This window comes from Suricata suricatta, chromosome 14 (genome assembly GCF_006229205.1).
Source record: "Suricata suricatta isolate VVHF042 chromosome 14, meerkat_22Aug2017_6uvM2_HiC, whole genome shotgun sequence".
In the NCBI taxonomy this organism is placed as follows: Eukaryota; Metazoa; Chordata; class Mammalia; order Carnivora; family Herpestidae; genus Suricata; species Suricata suricatta.
Window position 1 is genome coordinate 16,104,676 of NC_043713.1, and position 18,308 is coordinate 16,122,983.

General features: G+C 45.6%; 1 protein-coding gene across 3 annotated transcripts in view; it reads right to left on the reverse strand.

The window, feature by feature from the left end:
* ZNF532 (zinc finger protein 532) overlaps positions 1-18,308 on the reverse strand; it is a 107,895-nt gene that overhangs the window by 19,718 nt on the left and 69,869 nt on the right. For 2 of the 3 annotated variants that reach the window (XM_029922035.1, XM_029922034.1), the window contains 2 exons: positions 13,398-13,560; positions 9,384-9,665 (listed from right to left, as the gene is read on the reverse strand). The exons of the other annotated variant lie outside the window; for it this stretch is intronic. In XM_029922035.1, coding sequence (XP_029777895.1) covers positions 9,384-9,665; positions 13,398-13,560 — 445 coding nt within the window. The remainder of the gene's footprint in view (positions 1-9,383; positions 9,666-13,397; positions 13,561-18,308) is intronic. 3 annotated transcript variants of the gene reach the window in all.

Consider the following 18,308-nt stretch of genomic DNA (forward strand, 5'->3'; position numbering starts at 1 on the left):
AATGTTTTATTTATTTTTGATACAGAGAGAGACAGAGCATGAGAGGGGAAGGGGCAGAGAGAGAAGGACACAGAACTGGAAGCAGGCTCCAGGCTCTGAGCTAGCTGTCAGCACAGAGCCTGATGCGGGGCTCGAACCCACGAACGTGAGATCTGACCTGAGCCGAAGTCGGAGGCTTAACCGACTGAGCCACCCAGGCACCCCCAAGCCTTCCGAATTCTTATTTGCAACAGCGTGGGCCACGCACACCGGGCCAGAACGTGGATGTGCGGAACTCGTGAAGGAAGAACTAGACACTGGCTTCCTCTTTGCTCCAGTCTTGCCCCGAGTTCTGGCCCTTCTTCTGCCAAATGAGAGTCTGTTCTTGCTCGTAACCTGGAAACCCACACCCTGACCTCAAGGTGGAGGGAAGGACTCCGAGGTCCCAGGCCCTGGCACAAGGGTTACAGTCTGAAAAATATCCCGCGATCCTTCTGGGTCTGAAGTTTTGTCTGTTAACTGAACTGAGTGGGAATTCGCAAGCTCTCACTTACCTTCTAGTGCTATCTTACGGTTCCTTATTAATCCATTATGGCTGGATTTGCTTTTTATTTCCTCTGCCGCCCCCACTTAGGTAACATAAAATTATTTCCCAGCTGCTCTGGGAGTCAAGGTAGTATCAACTTCATAGGAAGAATTGTATGTTTAATTCTTAAAAAATCTAAAAACCTGGTCTTGCCAGTTGGATTTAGGGATATGTTTTCCTGAAAAAAATTACAAAAAGATGTTGCATTCCTGGACAAGTACATAAAAGTCTCCCCACATAATTTAGCAGAACCACAACACTGTACCGATATTCTAAACCCTAAAGGTCATGGTCAGCACCGAGCTGATAAACCTAACCCCAGGGCAAATCTGGGTACCTCGAGTCATGAAAGAAACGGCTGTCCTTCCACAAGAAGGGACTGAGCTTTGACAGATAACAAGAGGAGGGGTTTCGAGGGAGGGGAGGACATCAGTTTGGTGTGGTGGAGGCAGAGGGAGAGAAAACTGCTCATCTGGGGCAGATGAGGGGAGGTAAGTCCCTGGCTGCAGGCAATGACTTTCAGAAAGGTTTTTAGCCGGCATGGCCTGGTAACATTCTTGGAGAGCAGACAGGCCCACGCCTCGTAGCTCTCCCGTCTGACGAGAGTACCAGCCTGGCATCAAGCGAGCCTGGACCCCCTGAGCCTCGAGAGATAAACAGGAGAAGCCCGAGGAGGAAGGGTCTTCTTCAGACCAAAATAACAGCAGCCCTGGTGGGCACTGCACCATACACGCCAAAGTAATCACCTGAGTCACCGAGGTGCCAGGCGGCACCCTGCTCTGACCCATCACTGCCTGCACGCCTTGCTGGGGGCGGATATTTAGAAGGGCACCGTACGGGCCCTACTTCAAGTGCAAGGACGAAACCTGGTATCTGCAATGGCCATGCTTTAAGTGATTTTCCAGGGCCTACATGGGGAGCCCACACTGACCCATTCCCTCTGGGCTGTGCATTCCTGCCAGAGGCTTACCTCCGCCAGGCGGCAACATGAAACTCCAGGGGCAACCTACAGTCACCAAATGGAGGGATGGTGGCGGACCCCGTCGAAAGCCTAAACGACCAGCAGGCCGCAGGGGGCTGCGGCGCACCTCAATTCATTCCACGACACCGACCGAGATCCTGCTTGTTCTCGCCGGGATTTTCCTGCCTGCGAGGACAGGACAGTGCATGGAAGATGGAGAAAATCGACGACTCCCCCGCAGGGATGGTACCCGCAGCATCTGCAGGTGCGCGGGACAACTTGGGGGAAGGAGGGACAGCGGGCAGGGCACTTCTGCGGGCCACCACTAGCTGAACCCCAACAGGAGCAGCCAGGCAGGAGGCAAGGAGAGGTTTCCCAGCCAAGAGAATGAAGTGGTAAAGATGACAAAGAAAACGGTGTGTGTGAGGAACCTAGGCAGCTGTGTGTGGCTGGAACCACAAGAGAAGACACGGGAGCGGGAGGAGGGCACGAAGAAGTCCAGGCGAGGTGGCCAAGGGCTTCGTGGACTCCACCGTCAACACACAGGGAGGGCCCACCCATGACAGACAGACAGACAGACAGACCATGGCGGCTGTGCAGGCAGCTTCCCTAAAGTTCCGTGATCTGCTCATGGGTCTCATCTCCTGGGCTCTGATCACAGGGAACACTGGTTCTGCCAGGGATTCCCCTCCACCCCCACCCCCGCCAGACCCCCCAGCAGCTCCGGCTCTAGCTCCCCCAGAGCCTAAATCCTAACGGACTTTCAGAAGCAGGCCCCGTGCTCTAGTCACCAGGACTTGAGACACTGACACATCTGCCTCCTACTTTGTGCTAATTTTTCTGTACACCCCTTGGTTTGGGGTTTTACACTCAATATCCAATGAAATGTGCAATGACATGCCCTGCCACACAGAGTAATCCAAAAACATGCACCCCATGACAATAAACACAGTTAACATGGGAACGCCTGGGTGGCTCAGTCGGTTAAGCCTCGGACTCTTGATTTCGGCTCTGGTCATGATCTCATGGGTTCATGAGTTCAAGCCTCACATTGGCTCTGCGCTCACAGTGCCTTCTCTCTCTCTCTTTCTCTCTGTCCTTCCCCAATTTGCGCTGCCTCTGTCTCTTCTTATTTATCTATAAATAAACAAAACCTAAAAAAAAAAAAAGATTTACCTTGTAAAATCCTTCCCAGATTCTTGCCCTATAATCAAAAGTCACTGACAGGAATGCTAGGTAAAATCTGATCCAAAAATGGAGGTTTCTCCCAACACAGCAGTGAGCCTAGAGTCAGCCAGCAATTCAGTATTTCATGAAGGTCCTTCTGTACTCTCCTACACAAAAGAGTAGGAAGCAAGATACTCTCAAAAGCTACTGAAACCCAGTCAGCCTCTCTCTGGCATTATTTCACCTACCAAGTACCCTGGGAACAAAAGGAAGGAAGATTTACCTGGGAATCACCGGTCCTTAGTCTTTGTCAAATTCTTGTTCCTGGTGATCAGGACCAGCTACTTGACAATCTGGTCTCGGAAATGTGTGGGTTCAGTAAGGCGGAATGAACTTATCTGCCATGTTTCAGAATCTACCCAACTTTCTCCTTTTAGACAAGGTCACCCCATTTTCCATGATTAAAATGTATCTATATTAACATCTGCAAGCTCCCACGTACAGAGTTCGAAAAGTGAATTTATTTACACTAGTGAGAGCCTTGCTCTCTCTCTCTCTCCTGGGCATCCATTTCTCCCTCAATGACACTGGTTCCACTTTCCCTGAAGAAGCAAAATAGGCAAGTATTTCTGCCTTCTCTTGGTCAACTGTAAACATCATTTTCCAGAAAGCAATGGACTGTCTGTAGCTGTCCTTTTCCTCCTTATTCTAGAAAATGTCTCTTAAATATTCCCTCCAACAGCTGGGTGTATTTTACAAGCTTTGGCTTACTGTAATTCCAAGAACATCTGATAAGAACCCATGAATTGCCAAGTACATTATTAGCTCACACTTAGTAACTGGGAAGTCACTCTGAAGCCCCCTGGTTTTTTCCACCTATACTCTGTTTCCCCAATTATGGTTTCCCATGCTAAGCGATCGTCAAAATACGCAGAGAGACAGTCTCTTGAAGACAGATGTTTCTCATTCTCAGCAAAAGAAACCAGTCTCCTTGGAGGAATCAGCAGCTGACTGCAGGGCTGGAGCAGGGAAATCACAAGACGCTCCAGGAATATGTAGACGGAAATAAGGAAATCTCAAAAATGAGGGTATGTGGAAAGGACACAGGAGCCAACTCATAGGAGCTCCCAATGGCCAAATCTCAAATAATTTGAACAAAAAATAAATAATGACAGTAAGTTAGCTCCTCCTCCCAATTCTAGACACAGAGTGGGAACTGGACATCTCCACCTTCAAAGAACCTCAAAGTGTCTTGTAAGGTAAATTTCAATGGCATCTGACTCCCATCATTCAGTAAATGGTCCTCTGGTTAAGCTCTAAAGAGTTCCGTAATGATTTCTCAACATACAGGGGTACCCGACGACAAATGAGAAAATGGCTGCAATCATCACAGATCACCTGGTAATTTTCAAGATTTGAACGAATACAGACAACTTTTGCTTTTTTATTTACCGTCAGGTTGCGTAAATGCAGAAGGCATAGTCTGTGAGAATGTCACTACCTCACTGAGGGGATCCTAATGTGAGGTTCCCAGAAGACCCCTCAAGCGACCAAGAAAGAATGTCAGGAGGTAACTGAGCCTCTAGAATTGTATACAAAATTCTGTGTATTTGTACATTTATCTGGGGAAAGGCTCAACGGGGAGATGAGATCATGAGATTAATAATACGTCTCATTTTCCTGTTTCTGTATAGGAGAGTAGGAACACAGAGAAGATGAAGGGATTTCTGTGGTCAAAGCCGTCACAGCCCAAGCCTAGGCGTGATTAACACAAAAGCCCTTTCCAAACGGGCAGGCGATGATCTGAGAACTTCTCTAATCAGTGCTCCCAAAGAGAACGTGCAAGGCACAACATCACAAAACACAGAGGCCACCACAGTAAACTGATTTAGAACTTGTCCTCAAAGAGCTTGTGATTTAAAAGGACAGCTAAAGCCTGCCCACCACAAGACAATAATATCAATTGTCAAAAGGGTTTAATTTTAAACTGGTTTCTCTTGATGGAATTTCTGTTTAACAATCATTTCTAAATGTGGCTGCTTTAACTATTTTTTAAATTTTTTTGTATGTTTTATATTTATTTTTGGGAGACAGAGCGTGAGCAGCGGAGGGTCAGAGAGAGAGGGAGACACAGAATCAGAAGCAGGCTCCAGGCTGTGAGTTAAGTATCAGCCCAGAGCCCAAAGTGGGGCTTGAACCCACGAACCGTGAGATCATGACCTGAGCCAAAACCGGATGCTTAACCGACTGAGTCACCCAGGCACCCCACTATTTTTTAAATAACAAAAATAAGAAAGTGGCAAATTGTTTTTAAATTATTACATCTCTGTGTATTTTTAGGGACCAACTGCCCCACGTTTTTTAAATTACTTAGTATCAGATTATAACAAATTACTAAAAAGCAAATTAAACTTTTGGGGGTTACTGGTAGTATTAGTAAGAAATTACATATATGCACTAAAGAAATAAAGAAATTAGCTACGAAATAAATAACAGAGTTGGAACCGTGTTTTTGAATCTTGACGACAAAGCTACGGAGTATCTTTGTTTTGGCATGGAACTCTACAAAATATTTTTTAGTAAAAATTTTTTGGATAGGACTTGAGGAGAGGAAAAAAAGAAAAACACTTATTGAGACCAAAAAAAGGCCAACTTAAAAGAGGAAGCAGTGAATTATCTTGACATAAATTTTTAATCTCTGCCACGTGGACTTAATACTCCTAACTTAAAATCTCTCCAAAACAATCCCCGTACTAACAGCAATAAGGCTCAGGCAGATGCTGTAATGTGGTTGGCAGAGCATGTTTACGTTATTCTCAAAATGATTCTATACACGCATGTATTTATTTTTAAAGCCACGATTACAGTATTAAAGTCAAGTGTCCCTTCACGGTTCACTGGCTCAGAACATTTACCTACAGTCAGAACACTGGAGGGTATTCCACGGGGAAATCCAGTAAATCAGAGCTTTCCAATAACTTCACGCCTGACGGAAGTAAAACATTATGCTCTCCTGGGACGTCTGACCCGACACAATTTTCAAATCCCGTATGATTTCATATTTATATCTCACCTTAAATCCAAACGGATTGAAGGCTGCTTATGGCCTCACGTGCTGTTCTCTCTAGCTACCGACAAAACAGGAGACTCTGCGGTCACTAAACTACGCACGACTCCCATTTTAAAGATGAGAAAGTCAAGTCTTAGAGGGGTTAGATGTCTTCCAAGTCAGTACTCGTTCTTGACCCACTTATTTGAGAAATATGTATCAGCTTACTGTGAGCTGGGAACAGAAGCCCCAGAGCTTTGGATGGGAACCGAAGAGAGAAAGAGCACAGAGCATCTACTGTGAGAAAGAGGTGAGAGGCAGCCTTCACAGAGCGGTGAGAGATAAGGTAAGGGAAACTCCAGCTGCCATGGAAACCTGCAGGAAGAAGGGAGCACGGAAGGCTTCCAGATGAGGTGATGTCTACAGCCGAGACCCAAAGGACAAAGAGAAGTTCGCCACGAGAAGGGTGCACTCCTTCAAGTTCAGACCACCACCCAAGAGCCCCAGAGATGCACGGGCAAACGTTTAGAGCCAGTGGGATGGCCACGCTTGTCTAGCATGCCCCATGTAGGATGCAGCTAGAGGAAAAGGGAATAGAGGACACGAGGGGGCCCGCCGGACGACTGAAGGCAGTGGTGACGCAACGCTGCACAACCGGAAAGCTCTCTCTGGCTACAGTGAGAATCATCCTCAGGTGACAATGAACAAAGATCATCGCCTGAACAAAGATAAACGGGTGGACTGGAAGGGATGAAATGCATGGATGAGGGAGGGGGCAGGCTGGGGACGAGGAAGGAATCATCAAGTCAGGTCATCTGACCAAGCTTCGGGTGGCAAAGCCTGGGGGTAGGGGGGAGGTGGCGGCAGCTTGGATTCCGTGCTGGACAGGCTAAGAGTTTCTGTGAATGATCCAAGAAACTGAAACACTTGATAAGCGGCTAGACTTGGGGGACTGGAATGTAGGCAAGAAACCGCAGCTGAGGATGGGGATTTGGAAGTTATGTGCCCGTATACATATATGAGAGGTGAAGCCACAAGACTAACTGAAATCTCCCAGAGAGAGAGTGGAATGTTTCCAGGACAGAAACCTGGTGGGTGTCCTAGCAACCGGGAGAAAACTCAGGAGGGAGAGCAGTGTTCAACGCTTGGGGTAGAAAATGCTTCTAGGAAGTCCTGCCAATGGTGTGAAATACTGCAGGGGAGGCGGGGGAGGGTGTCAACTGAGAAGACCAAATAATGTCAACCTGCCTTGACAGTTAGGGAGGTGGGTTTGGTGACGAGGTGGAGCTGAAAGCCAAGGAGGCTGAGGAGGAGGAACCAGGAGCAGGAAAGCGCAGCCAGCAAGGAGGCTGCTTGGCCATCAGAAGGGAAGAGACAGAAAGGACAGGGGGCAGGAGATCAGAGGTTTGCGGTTTAAATGGAGAAGTGACAGGAGTGTTTGGACAGGAGGGAGGAAGAACAGAATGGGAGCAGAGACTGTAGGCGGGCCATCGGGAGGTGCAGGGATCTGGTCTGGTTCTTAACAGCGGAACGTGTGCACAGGCTTCCGACACACGGACAGCACGCTGTTCACTTCACTGATTTGGGAAGAAAGACGTTCCGTTTTTTTCCCTTCCTTGCCTCCCTGTAGTTCTCTCCAGCCACCAGTGCACTAGCCGCACTGAAAATGCAACCAAATCTGATGTGCCGCGTTCCAAGAGGCAGGGTCTCAACGTCTTCAAAGCTAATCCTAAAATCCTACTAAGCCCACACTTCCTCGGGACGAATGGCTGTTTCCAACGGGAGGGACACGCACCGGGCCTGGCACATTCTGCGCACACAGCCAGCTCAGGGTGGCGGGTTTTATGCCACCGTCCTAGAGAAAGGAGTTCGAGTTAAGTGTTAGATTTCATCATCCCCCCACATCTTTCTCGGAGCTGTCTCTTCGTCTTTTATTCTAGACCCAGTGATTGTCCGAAGTGCAAGATAAAAGGTAGTTTGTGGAAGGAAGGAAGGTAGGAAGGAAGGAAGGAAGGCAGGCAGGCAGGGAGGGAGGGAGGGAATTTTGAAATGTTCCAAGCTGGTTACCAAAAACTCAAATGTTTTAAGAAATGAAAGCTCTGGGCTACTGAGCTGGAGGTCTGCTCCTGTTTCAGCGTTTGTAAAATGCAGTTTGAGTGCCAAGGAAAAAAGAATTTTCCTAGAATCACCACATCGGGCGTGGAGAGATACCCACAGGTAGTGTATTTATACAGTAGATGAACCAAGCATTGCCCCTTAAGAACTACTTAGTATTTGCAATGAGTATTCTTAAGATGCTGTGGCCCGCCTGGGGACCCAAAAGTTGAGATGATTATATAAGCAATGTGCTACTACACCCATGTATATTCTGTAAGCAAATTACATGAAAAGACACTGAATTAAGTAGAGTCAGACCAAATAAAACATCTTTTTGCAGTGTGACCAATGCGCAGAGAAAGTTCGTACCATGTGGAGATGGCAGCCAGGTAAAGCATGTCAACCCCGTGAGCCACCCAAATCAAACGGTATAAACGAGGTTACAAAGTCATGCTCAAAACACTTAATTTAACAAACTTTTCAAGGACCTAATATATACTGATTCCCAACCCATTCCTGTGTACTTTTTACACCGTTTCCCCAAGGAAAACTATTTGGTTTTATTGCCTTAAGTTAAAGCAATGAAGATAATTTCTTTAATAGTACACTGTATCTGAACCCAATGATGGATCACAATATCACTAAGAGAAACGAGCCCCCATTGGGTGTCTTGGGACTTGACACAAAAAGAATACAGCCCCTATTCTTATCTAAAGATTCAACCCGGGTCCAACCAAATTTCTAAGAATTGTGAGATAATAAGAAGCAAATTAAACAATGCCAAAAGGAAGCAATTACCCAGATCCAGAAACATGGGCGATGATATGCAGGACGTACAACCCAATTTTTTAAACAAATCAATAGCACATTAAAAAGCAAAATACAATGGAGGGAGCACTACTGTAGAGCAAAAGATTTAAGTTATACAAACACCAAATGCAATGCAGACTCTTTCTAGAACAATCCAACTTTGAGACCACCAGAATAATATTACAATATAATCTTGCTTGATTTATTAGGGTTAATAGGCATTTTTTAAAAACTCCTTGTCCATTGGAGATGTGCACTTATTATTTTAAAAAGAATACAAATGCTGCAACTCAGATTTTTTAGTGATTTTGAGGTATAAAGCCTGTCCTGGGGAATTTAAGGAAGGACGAGGTACCTCTTCCCACTACCAAACTCTGGAAAGAATCACATTCTGTCGTACAAATACTCCTAACAGGGGCCGCCTGGGTGGCTCAGTTGGTTAACTGACTCTTGGTTTCGGCTCAGTTCATGATCTCATGATTCGTGAGCTCCAGCCTTACATAGGGCTCTGTGCTTTGACTATGTAGATTTCTCTCTCTCTCTCTGTCCCTCCTTGGCTCACTCTCTCTCTCAAAAAATAAACATTGAAAAATAAAACGAGCTACTCCTAACAGTTTCCAAACCGTCGCTTTCTTTCTCTCTCCCTTTCCTCCTTGTTTATTAATCGCTGGAGGAGCCCAGCGTCCAGGCGTTGGGGCCCTTCCTCACACTGACGGAGTGACCTCCGCTCTTACCTTCCCGTGCTCCTTTCTCACGTGGGAAATGTACACATCTCTCTGCGTGAACAAGCGGTCACACTCCCAACACGTCCACCCGGGGCTGGCCACCTTCTTGGGTTCCACGGATTTTTTCACGGGTGATGGAGACTTCTTTTCCAATTTCTCTTTCCCGTTCATGGATCTGGTATCCTCTTTGTTTTGATTTGCTGAGTTTTGAGTTGCGGATTTAATGCTCAAAGGCAAGTTTATACCCAAGTTTGGAGGCCCTTCAATACTTTTCAATGTTCCATGCATAGACTATGTTACAAAAAGAAAAGAAATATCTATCACACATCGTTACCACAGAGAGAAAGCGTGTGTGGACTATCTTAACACATTATAGATATTCCAATACAATTTTATATTCATTCAGAAACACTTCTTAATATAGGAAGAAAAACCAAGGAGCAATACACACTTGAAAAGAGACAAACTTTTAACTTTTATGGCTGCTCTAAGTGATGCATTTGTAGTTCCAAATAATTTCTGAAAGCTTATTTGCCTATGTCATTTTTAAATTCTTAAAAAAAAAAAAAGGCTTCTGTATGGAGTCCGAATTATTCCTGGCTGTCTATCCTCCCCCAGGGAGCCAGTGAGTCCTCTCTGCAACACACTCTTTCTGGAGATCTTCTCCATGTTACTTTCGCATCTACCCAGAAACGGGTGAAGGGGCTATTCAGGGGTTCGAGGCCCCCAGCCAATCACCTTTCACAAACATCTGAGATGAGCAAAGCTTTCTTTCTCCCTTTCATTCCTTCTGCATTCTAGGAATACCTGTAAGGGTTTGGGGTTTTGTTGGGGTGTTTTGGGGGGTCCTCTCAATCTCCCTACACCCTACGCCGATCTATCCCGTCTTCCCGATACCACCCGGGCCTGAGGACTGTGCACAGCAGATACTCAAAAAGCCTCTTATAATTGCTTCGGTGTTTATTCTCATTAACACAACAGCCACGAAGCTGCCTCAACTTAAACTTGGATTCCAAATTCTACTGGGGTAAAATTAGCGCCATTTGGTTCTCAAGATCAGCTTGCTTTGGTTTTTGTTTTGTGTTCTAGAATCAGAGTCTCTTTCCCCCCACGCCCCCCCCCCAAAAAAAGAGGGAAATCAGTCTGTGCCTCAATGACATAGAATTTCTCTTCTAACACAGCCTTCTCATGTTGCCACCATTCAGGCTTGCAGCTAACCTCTGGGTCCTGAACCTACAGAACCTACAGAAAGACACAACGTGACACATGTTCCCGAATGTGCTCGGGGTCTCCTATGTCCCACAGAGTCACACTAAATAGATCTTGGTTTCATAGTGTTCAAGTAAGAAGGTGCTCCCTCGGCCCACTCTCTGTCAGCTTCTCTGGAAAGCCTGCCTCTGAACAGTGCCAAGAATTCACCAACCTTCCCCAGTACCATCTCACCCAGGAAAGAAAGAGAGGGTCTGGAATTTCTTCATGAGTAGAGGCTACTGGTCTACCCAGAAGATCCTTAAACTGGTCTCTGAAAAGGGCCTGGGAGGAATGCCTAATGTCCTTTGGCAAGAGTCAACCCTGGGAGATCTCTGGATGGCCAAAGAGCTGCACCCTGGCTTCTCTGCGGCCTTGTGAGGCAGCTGCTTTTGAGTTTCAAAAGGCCTTTTTCAAAACAGAAGCCAAGTTTTTACATGTTTTACCGTTTAAACCCCAAAGAAAGCAACCCCCCAGGTTTTCCAGTAGATTGTTCATACATTTCTAGGCCAATACATTTTTGCCAACTGAAAGTTGAGGAGAGGGTAATGTATTAAAATACTCTTCTGGGGAAAACAAAACAAAAGCAAAAGAAATACTCTTCTGTCAGCTGACCTTGTGTTGCTACAGAAAGTACAGAAAAGCAGCCAACAGTTCTGCCGCGATGAGAGACCAATGAAGTGTGTGCGAAAATGGGAATTTCCAACTCACTCATTTCGTTTTCACATCACAAGTAAAAACAACATTGTTCGGTAAAAACAAATTATCTTTTTTCATAAAAGAAATACAACTTAATTCTTACAAGTGAGCTTTCCCTAGGTCCTGTAACAACAAATAACTTGAACGACTATTAACTTGCAGGTTTGCTTTCAATGTCAATGCCGACATGCTTACGGGAATCCTGCGCAGTGAATACATCTACACTTTGGCAGAAGCAATGATACGAACTGGATTACATTAGGCAAACAAAGATCTACGTTTATGTGAATGTGTGTGGGGGGAAACATGGTTGCTGTCCTTTCTCTTCATTCCTTCCTCGTAAAAAACTGAACAGCACAGCTATTAAGTGATATAAATAAACTTGCAGGAGCTGGTGTAGATCTTAACAATAAAAAACAAAAATAGGGTGCCCCCCAAACTGTATCTCTATTCTTAGCCACCCTCAAACACATAAAGAAAGGCAGGGTACTTTAAATGTATAGCACATACTTGAAATGAGAACGTGCGTATTCCCACTGTTTTCATGTAGTCTTGGAAAGTTTCAGATGAACAGAAACAATTCTTTCATCCTTGTGGCCATGGGATTTTGCCACTCCTCTTCAGTCTGTGTTTCTTGGAACTTTCTATTCCTTCGCATTCACTATTAACACAGGGAAGACCCTAACCACAAAGTTGATGACCCCACTTCCCAGATGTGAAGATGAGTTCCAGAAAGCAAATTTCTTAAAAGCCTCTAAAGCAACAGCTTTTCCTTCTTTTCTTCCCCCACCCCCATACGAAGTATGCTAAAATCTAATTCCAAGGCCCTACATTTTTATTAGCAGTTTTTAGGGGCTTTTTTTTCCCCCTGACCATTCATTCATTCAGAATTTGTTAAGATAGTTTTGGAATTTTAGTGAAAACCTTTAAAGGATCTTAAGAGGATTTTACTGTACTTCGAGTGGTAATGGGGACACATTATCTCCCACGCATCGATTCGCCCTAGTAATGCCACAGGGCCACCACCTTCTCCCAGCCGCCAACGAGCAGACCCCCCCGAGCCTCGAGGGTCTTCCGCAGCAGGCAGTTACACTACGTGAGCGCACCTGTGCTCAAGACAGGACATTTCTAGGAGTGACCATGCATTCGTTTAACTAAGATGAGACTAGACTTTCAGAGACCTTCATGTGCTCTTGAAACTGACCTTTCTTGAATAATATATTAAAAAAAAAGAGATGAACTAAGAGAAAGAGACGGAGCTGATGATGTTGGGCCTGTTATTTTCTCTTTTTAGGAAGTCAAGTCCCTCTACGCTCTGAGAGCTGACGGATCTTATCTCCTAGTCACATGGGGATAAAATTGTTTACTTCATCACAGTGGGCAGTTAGGAGACGGGACACTCAAGCTCTGTCCATCGTGAGCTTAAAAGACTGCAAAGAGATGTAGGTGCCCCTTTAGGGGGTTAGGAGGGTAGGTATCCAGACTGGATATTTATTTATTTCATTAACTGAACACTCACCAGACACTTTACTGTATCCAGCACATTTCACCATCAATTACATATAACCTTGATAGGAAAAAAAAAAAACCTAAAAGATCCAGGGGCATCAATTATAATGCAAATTTAACTGGTTAAATAACCTCAAGGGAAGGCCCTCATTTTCCTAAATACACCGACATGTATAACGAATTAACACAATTTGTCAGAGTCCTGGTCTCTTTCTAAATCCTGTACAAAACGGACTTGTCATAGAAAAGTACACTTCATCCTTTTCACATATATAGGACAGGAAAAAAGAAGCCTAGTCCTTTATCTTTCTTTTAGAATCAGAGCATGCACCCGTTAGTCTGCACTGGTCTTTCACGGTGATGCAGATCAGGACTCGGGAGTCAAAGGCGTCGGTCAAGTGAACGCCCGACGGCAGCGGTCTGCACGCTGCCCCATACCGAGCGCCAGCACCCAGCCCTTCCCTGGACAGCATGCGGCTGCCTGGTCACCTACAGCTCCGCCTCGACTTCAGATCAGCGCCTGTGGGTCTGCAATTCACTTAAAGGACACGAGAGACGCGCACACACCTTGATATGGTCCATCATCAGTTGCTTCTGCGCATATAAAAGGGAACAGTCGGGACACTTGAAAACAGACACCTTCTGGTTTTCGATGTGTTGGTCAAAGTGGCGATACAGCAGGGTTTGCAGGGTAAACACAGTGTCGCACATGGAACACTTATAAATTACTCTAAAACAGAAGAAGTGTGTGGACATGTCAGTCAGCCCTCATCGCTGAAGCCGAGGGAACTGGTTCTCTACATCGCGAGGGGGCGGAGGCAGTGAGAACACGTAAACACGGTAAAAAGAACAAAAACAGTTTAGCTCCGAAACAAACTTTCGAAGGCAACTTGGCATCGCTCACGGGCAGATCGATCTTCACATTCTGAGTAAAGGTGTGGTCAACTGCCTTTGCATTGAAGGCGAAATTCATGACCATTTTCTTACTTACAGATAGATCTACATCGGACGTGGTTTTTGCGAGATCTTTGCTTGTTCATTACATGCACACGGGGCAAAAGAACCCTTGCACTTTTTTTTCAAGCGTTCTTTAAGGTAAACACAAGGAACACAGCTGGATGGTGGTGCCCTAACTGGATAAGGAATTTGTTAACAAACTAAGCAGGGCTGTTCAGGTCTGATGCTTGTGTGAGCGGTTACTTGCCCTAAGTTTTCTTTTCCAGTTAGTAGCAATTTTCTCTATGTGTTCTTAGTAAGGAAAGCCCTATGCCAGTAAACAATTATACACCAAAAAAGGAAGGAAGGAAAGAAGGAAGGAGGGGAAGAAAGAAGGAAGGGAAGGAAGGTGGAAGGAAAGGAAGGAAGAGAAAAAAAGAAAAAAAGAAAAGAAACAGAAAAGAAAATCCACACCACTATTCCTCCGATACTTGAACGTCTACTGTGCTTAAAATGGTTTAAAATACTATTTACTACAAACCATTTCCGTACCTAATAGTGCTGCCAAGCAACCTCCTTGAACTGACTCATTATACCTGAACCGTCTGAACATAATCCCCTGTATCCATCAACACCTTCCACTGAGGCTCAGGCGGGAGGGAAAGTACTAGACGCCCCTGCTCCCAACCTCCGCCACCAGGAGCTTTGCTGGGGCTCCTGAACATGTAGGTCCTGGATGGGCCCCCTTTCCTCAGTGACTGTTCCAGGTCCTCCTGGTCCTCAGGGGAGGCCCTAGGGACACCTGTAACCGCCGTGGATGAATTTCAAGAAGCACCAAGAATCCTTGGAGCTTAGGAAAATGGCAGAGAACCCCTGACTGAAAGGACAAGTCCGAGAGGGAAAACAGCCAAGCTGAGCTTCGGTCTGCTATTTCTACAGCAAAACCAGGACGGGCAGGGCTCATGAACCACACGTCTTTCCCCTCAGGGTCTTCTCGAGAAAGCAACTTCTCACTCTGTGGTTCTGTCAAAATTTTACAGATTTGCTCTTTATCCCTTTTTCCCACATAAAATTTATAAATTTAATTGGATTGAGCGGCATGGGTTTTTACAAGGTCCTGACACACTAGTAATTTAGCGCGGATCAGGGAGCGATGATCTGGTTTGGATGGGTTTTATTTTTTTTTTAAGAACTTTGTGACTTCGCCACACACTCAAGGAAGCACACAAATGACGTTGTCATCGTGAACTAAAATTTTTACCAAGTGTGACAAAGATGCTCATTTCCTCACTATATAAAATAGCTCAGAATTGAAAAGAGCCCAAACACCCAGTAATATAAGTACTTAAGTCAGAGCAACTTCGTGAGTTTTTAAAAAGTTCGCTACAGATGTATATCAGTGAATGGGAAGATGTTTGTGAAAATGAAAACAACAGGTAACAAGACCGCACGTACGATACGATCACTTTTTTTTTTAGGGCGCAGAAAAGAAACAAAAGGTTATGTAACTCTCATCTCTCTGTGGGATGATATCACAGGTGTTCTTACTGTTTTGTTTGTCTGTCCTTCTCAATTTTTCTGTAATTAGCATAGAGCAATAAGAAGAAAAGAACAGCCTCGGGAAGAGAATGAAAATTTACTAGCTAGGCTAAGACGTTTGCTCAGGATTTTTTCTTAACATTTTTAGGAATAACTATTTCATGAAAAACAGCGTGGCCCCTTTTATTCTGCCACATTCCTTTGGGGAGGGGTTCTGTTTGCTTTGTTTTTTTTTTTTTTTTTTTTTTTTTTTTGCTTTCTACTGAATAGCAGAGTAAAGTATAAGAGGAGATAAACTATCTACTTAGGCATTTTCCGGAGGCACAGGTGGCCGGTAGGACCTCGGAACACGGCCCCACCAGTGGCTAACTACAAAAAGGGGGAAGTGACGGCTGTAACAGAGGAGAGATCTGGGGGACACGCACTTGGCTGGATGACGGAAGTCACAATTACCACTGGAAAGACAGACGGAGGGTGTGTCTCTCTGATGTGACACAATGAGGGGCTGCCTCCCAAGAGTACATGTCCCGAGTCCAGCTACAAGAAAGCAGTGACAGACGGGGGCCATCCCAAGAACGAAAGGCAGGTGTCCTCTTTAGGATGACCAAAGACAGGAGACGCAGGGAAAGAACAAGCAACTCTTCCAGACGGAAGAACGTAGAACAAGACAGGACAGTTAAATGCAGAATGTGCTTCTGGGCAGGATTTTGAACCCGAAACACACAAAAAAAGACGTTTTCTCATCTATTAGAGAAATGGTAAGGGGGTCTAAGCACTGAGTGGTCGTGTACCCAGCACCGATTTCTGACCGGGAGGGCTGAATGATGGAGACCTACATGGCTGTCTTTCCAGAGAGGAGAAGACCGATATTTATGTCACGCCACCTGTTATTCCTGAACACTAGGAGAGGAGACTCGGCGAGAACGAAACAGTGGAGCAATATTAAACACCATGAATGCTGACAAGCAGGGAGTCTGGGGGCGAAGGGACATCAGTCTCTGTAGAGTCCAACTTTTCCATAGAATAGACACTATTTTTAAAAAAAGTTAAAATGGCGCTCGTGTTAAAAATGCAGCCCAAAAAAAGGAGCACCACAGACACACAGCTAGAACATGAAGATGGAGCCAACGCTCCAACTGACCCTGGAAGGAAACCACAGGGGACAGCCAGGCAGGGGAGGGCAGGGGTCCGGCAGAGGCATGGGGACAGCGTGGTGAGGGGACAGAGAGAAACAGTGTGGCTGGATTCCCGGGCTGCGGGGACGGCGGGGGACGTCCTGTAGTGTCGTAATGGGCCCTGAAAGCCAAACCTCTAAGGGTGACTGAATCCTACCCCAGTTGCAGGACTGAGGGAATGGTCGGAGAGGATCACACGTTGAAGGGGGAGGGGTGCATGGAACCAAAGTGGGGAGGGCAGGGGAAGGGGTTAAAAAGAAGAACTAGAAAGCTGAAACCAAACACCCAGGCTCAGGTCCAATCTATAGCCTGTTACCCTTGAAACAATCGTAACAACAAATAAAATGAAAGATCCTAAGCTCTGAAGTCACCACCACAAACCTCGTCCTTTACTGGCACTGACTGAATCCGACTAAGTACCAAGCCCTGTCCTGAGCAACACCGAACAATGTTCCCACAGGCGAACCTCTTCACATATGGGCCTGGAGAGAGTGGAGGATGCCGCACAAATCCTGGGGCCACGGTTCAAATTCAGCTCCGCCGGAGCCCCGACGCCCTCCGCCGCGTGGCGGTTACAACTTTGCACGTGCTGTATTTCGTAGGGACCTGTTCAGAACTCTCGATTTCTTATGTAATTCTCCACTTTACATAGACATTGAGGGTGGCAAATAAAACAAAGGCTCAAAACATCAAAAAGCCTGCTGTTCCGAGGTCAAGGAAAATACAGAAACAGCCAAAAAACTTGGTCACCATGAAATCCAGAAATGGACCTTAGAAATGGTCTGGAATCTCCCAGAAAAGATTAAAGGGTGCTCACAGTTTTAAGGTAACAGCAGGGTACAAGCCTGACCACACACTGAAAAGCGAGAAACAAAACACAGGGACCGTTAAGGATCTGGCACATGAGAAATGCTACATAAATGTCACATAAAAATTTTTTTAAAAATAAATAAAATCGTGCATTGTCCTTTTCGGTGTGAGGTGCTGGGACCACAGGCCTTTCTGGGTGCGTTTTCAGACCTCCTCATATTCTCTAGAGGAAATGGGGGCGGGGCATGTTTATATTTATCTTTTAAATTAATGCACATCGCTTGCATAATGATGAGTCATTTGCATAACCGCCTGTTAACCGAATACTGCTAAGGGATTTCCATGCCTGAGTTTCCAATGTCGTCGGGGCTACTGATTGGGGGCAGGGGGGCTGCACAGAGACGCAGAGCAGAGACAGAGTTAATGACAAAAGGGAGCTTCAGAGTCAAGTGCAGGCCAGACAGCGTTCCAGCGGGCCACAGGAAGGAGGCTTTTCCCAGAGCCTGAAGTGGGAGAGGCGGCAGGAAAGAGGGATTTCAGTCCAGTCGAGACAAACACGGATAAAAAGAGCCCGAGAAGCAGCACCTGGTGCGACAGACAAGCCACGGGGAGGACGCGCTCAGTGAGCACCGTCGTCACCTTCAACCGATGAGGTTAAAGTTCACGGCTTTGGCGGTGTTGTTGTATTTCACCTAAAAAATTTTTTTTTTACCTTCATAGTTAAAACATAGTAGTCGATGCCTATCTTTAGGTTTGGTGCTTATTAAGGGACCGCCATAGTAAAAATAATTTTAGGAAAATACTGGAATAATTTTCTCTCCTACACGTCACTCAAATTTGAAAAATGCTGTTGTAGCTTATGTTAATAATTTGCTGCCCTGTATTCCCAGGTAGTAACTGCCTTTCCAGATTTCATGAAAGTTTGATTTATTTGAATAAAGAACCAAATCAAACACTCTATTAACTGAGAGCAAGATACTGCTTTAGTGTCCGGAAGCTTACTGCCCTGAACACTGAA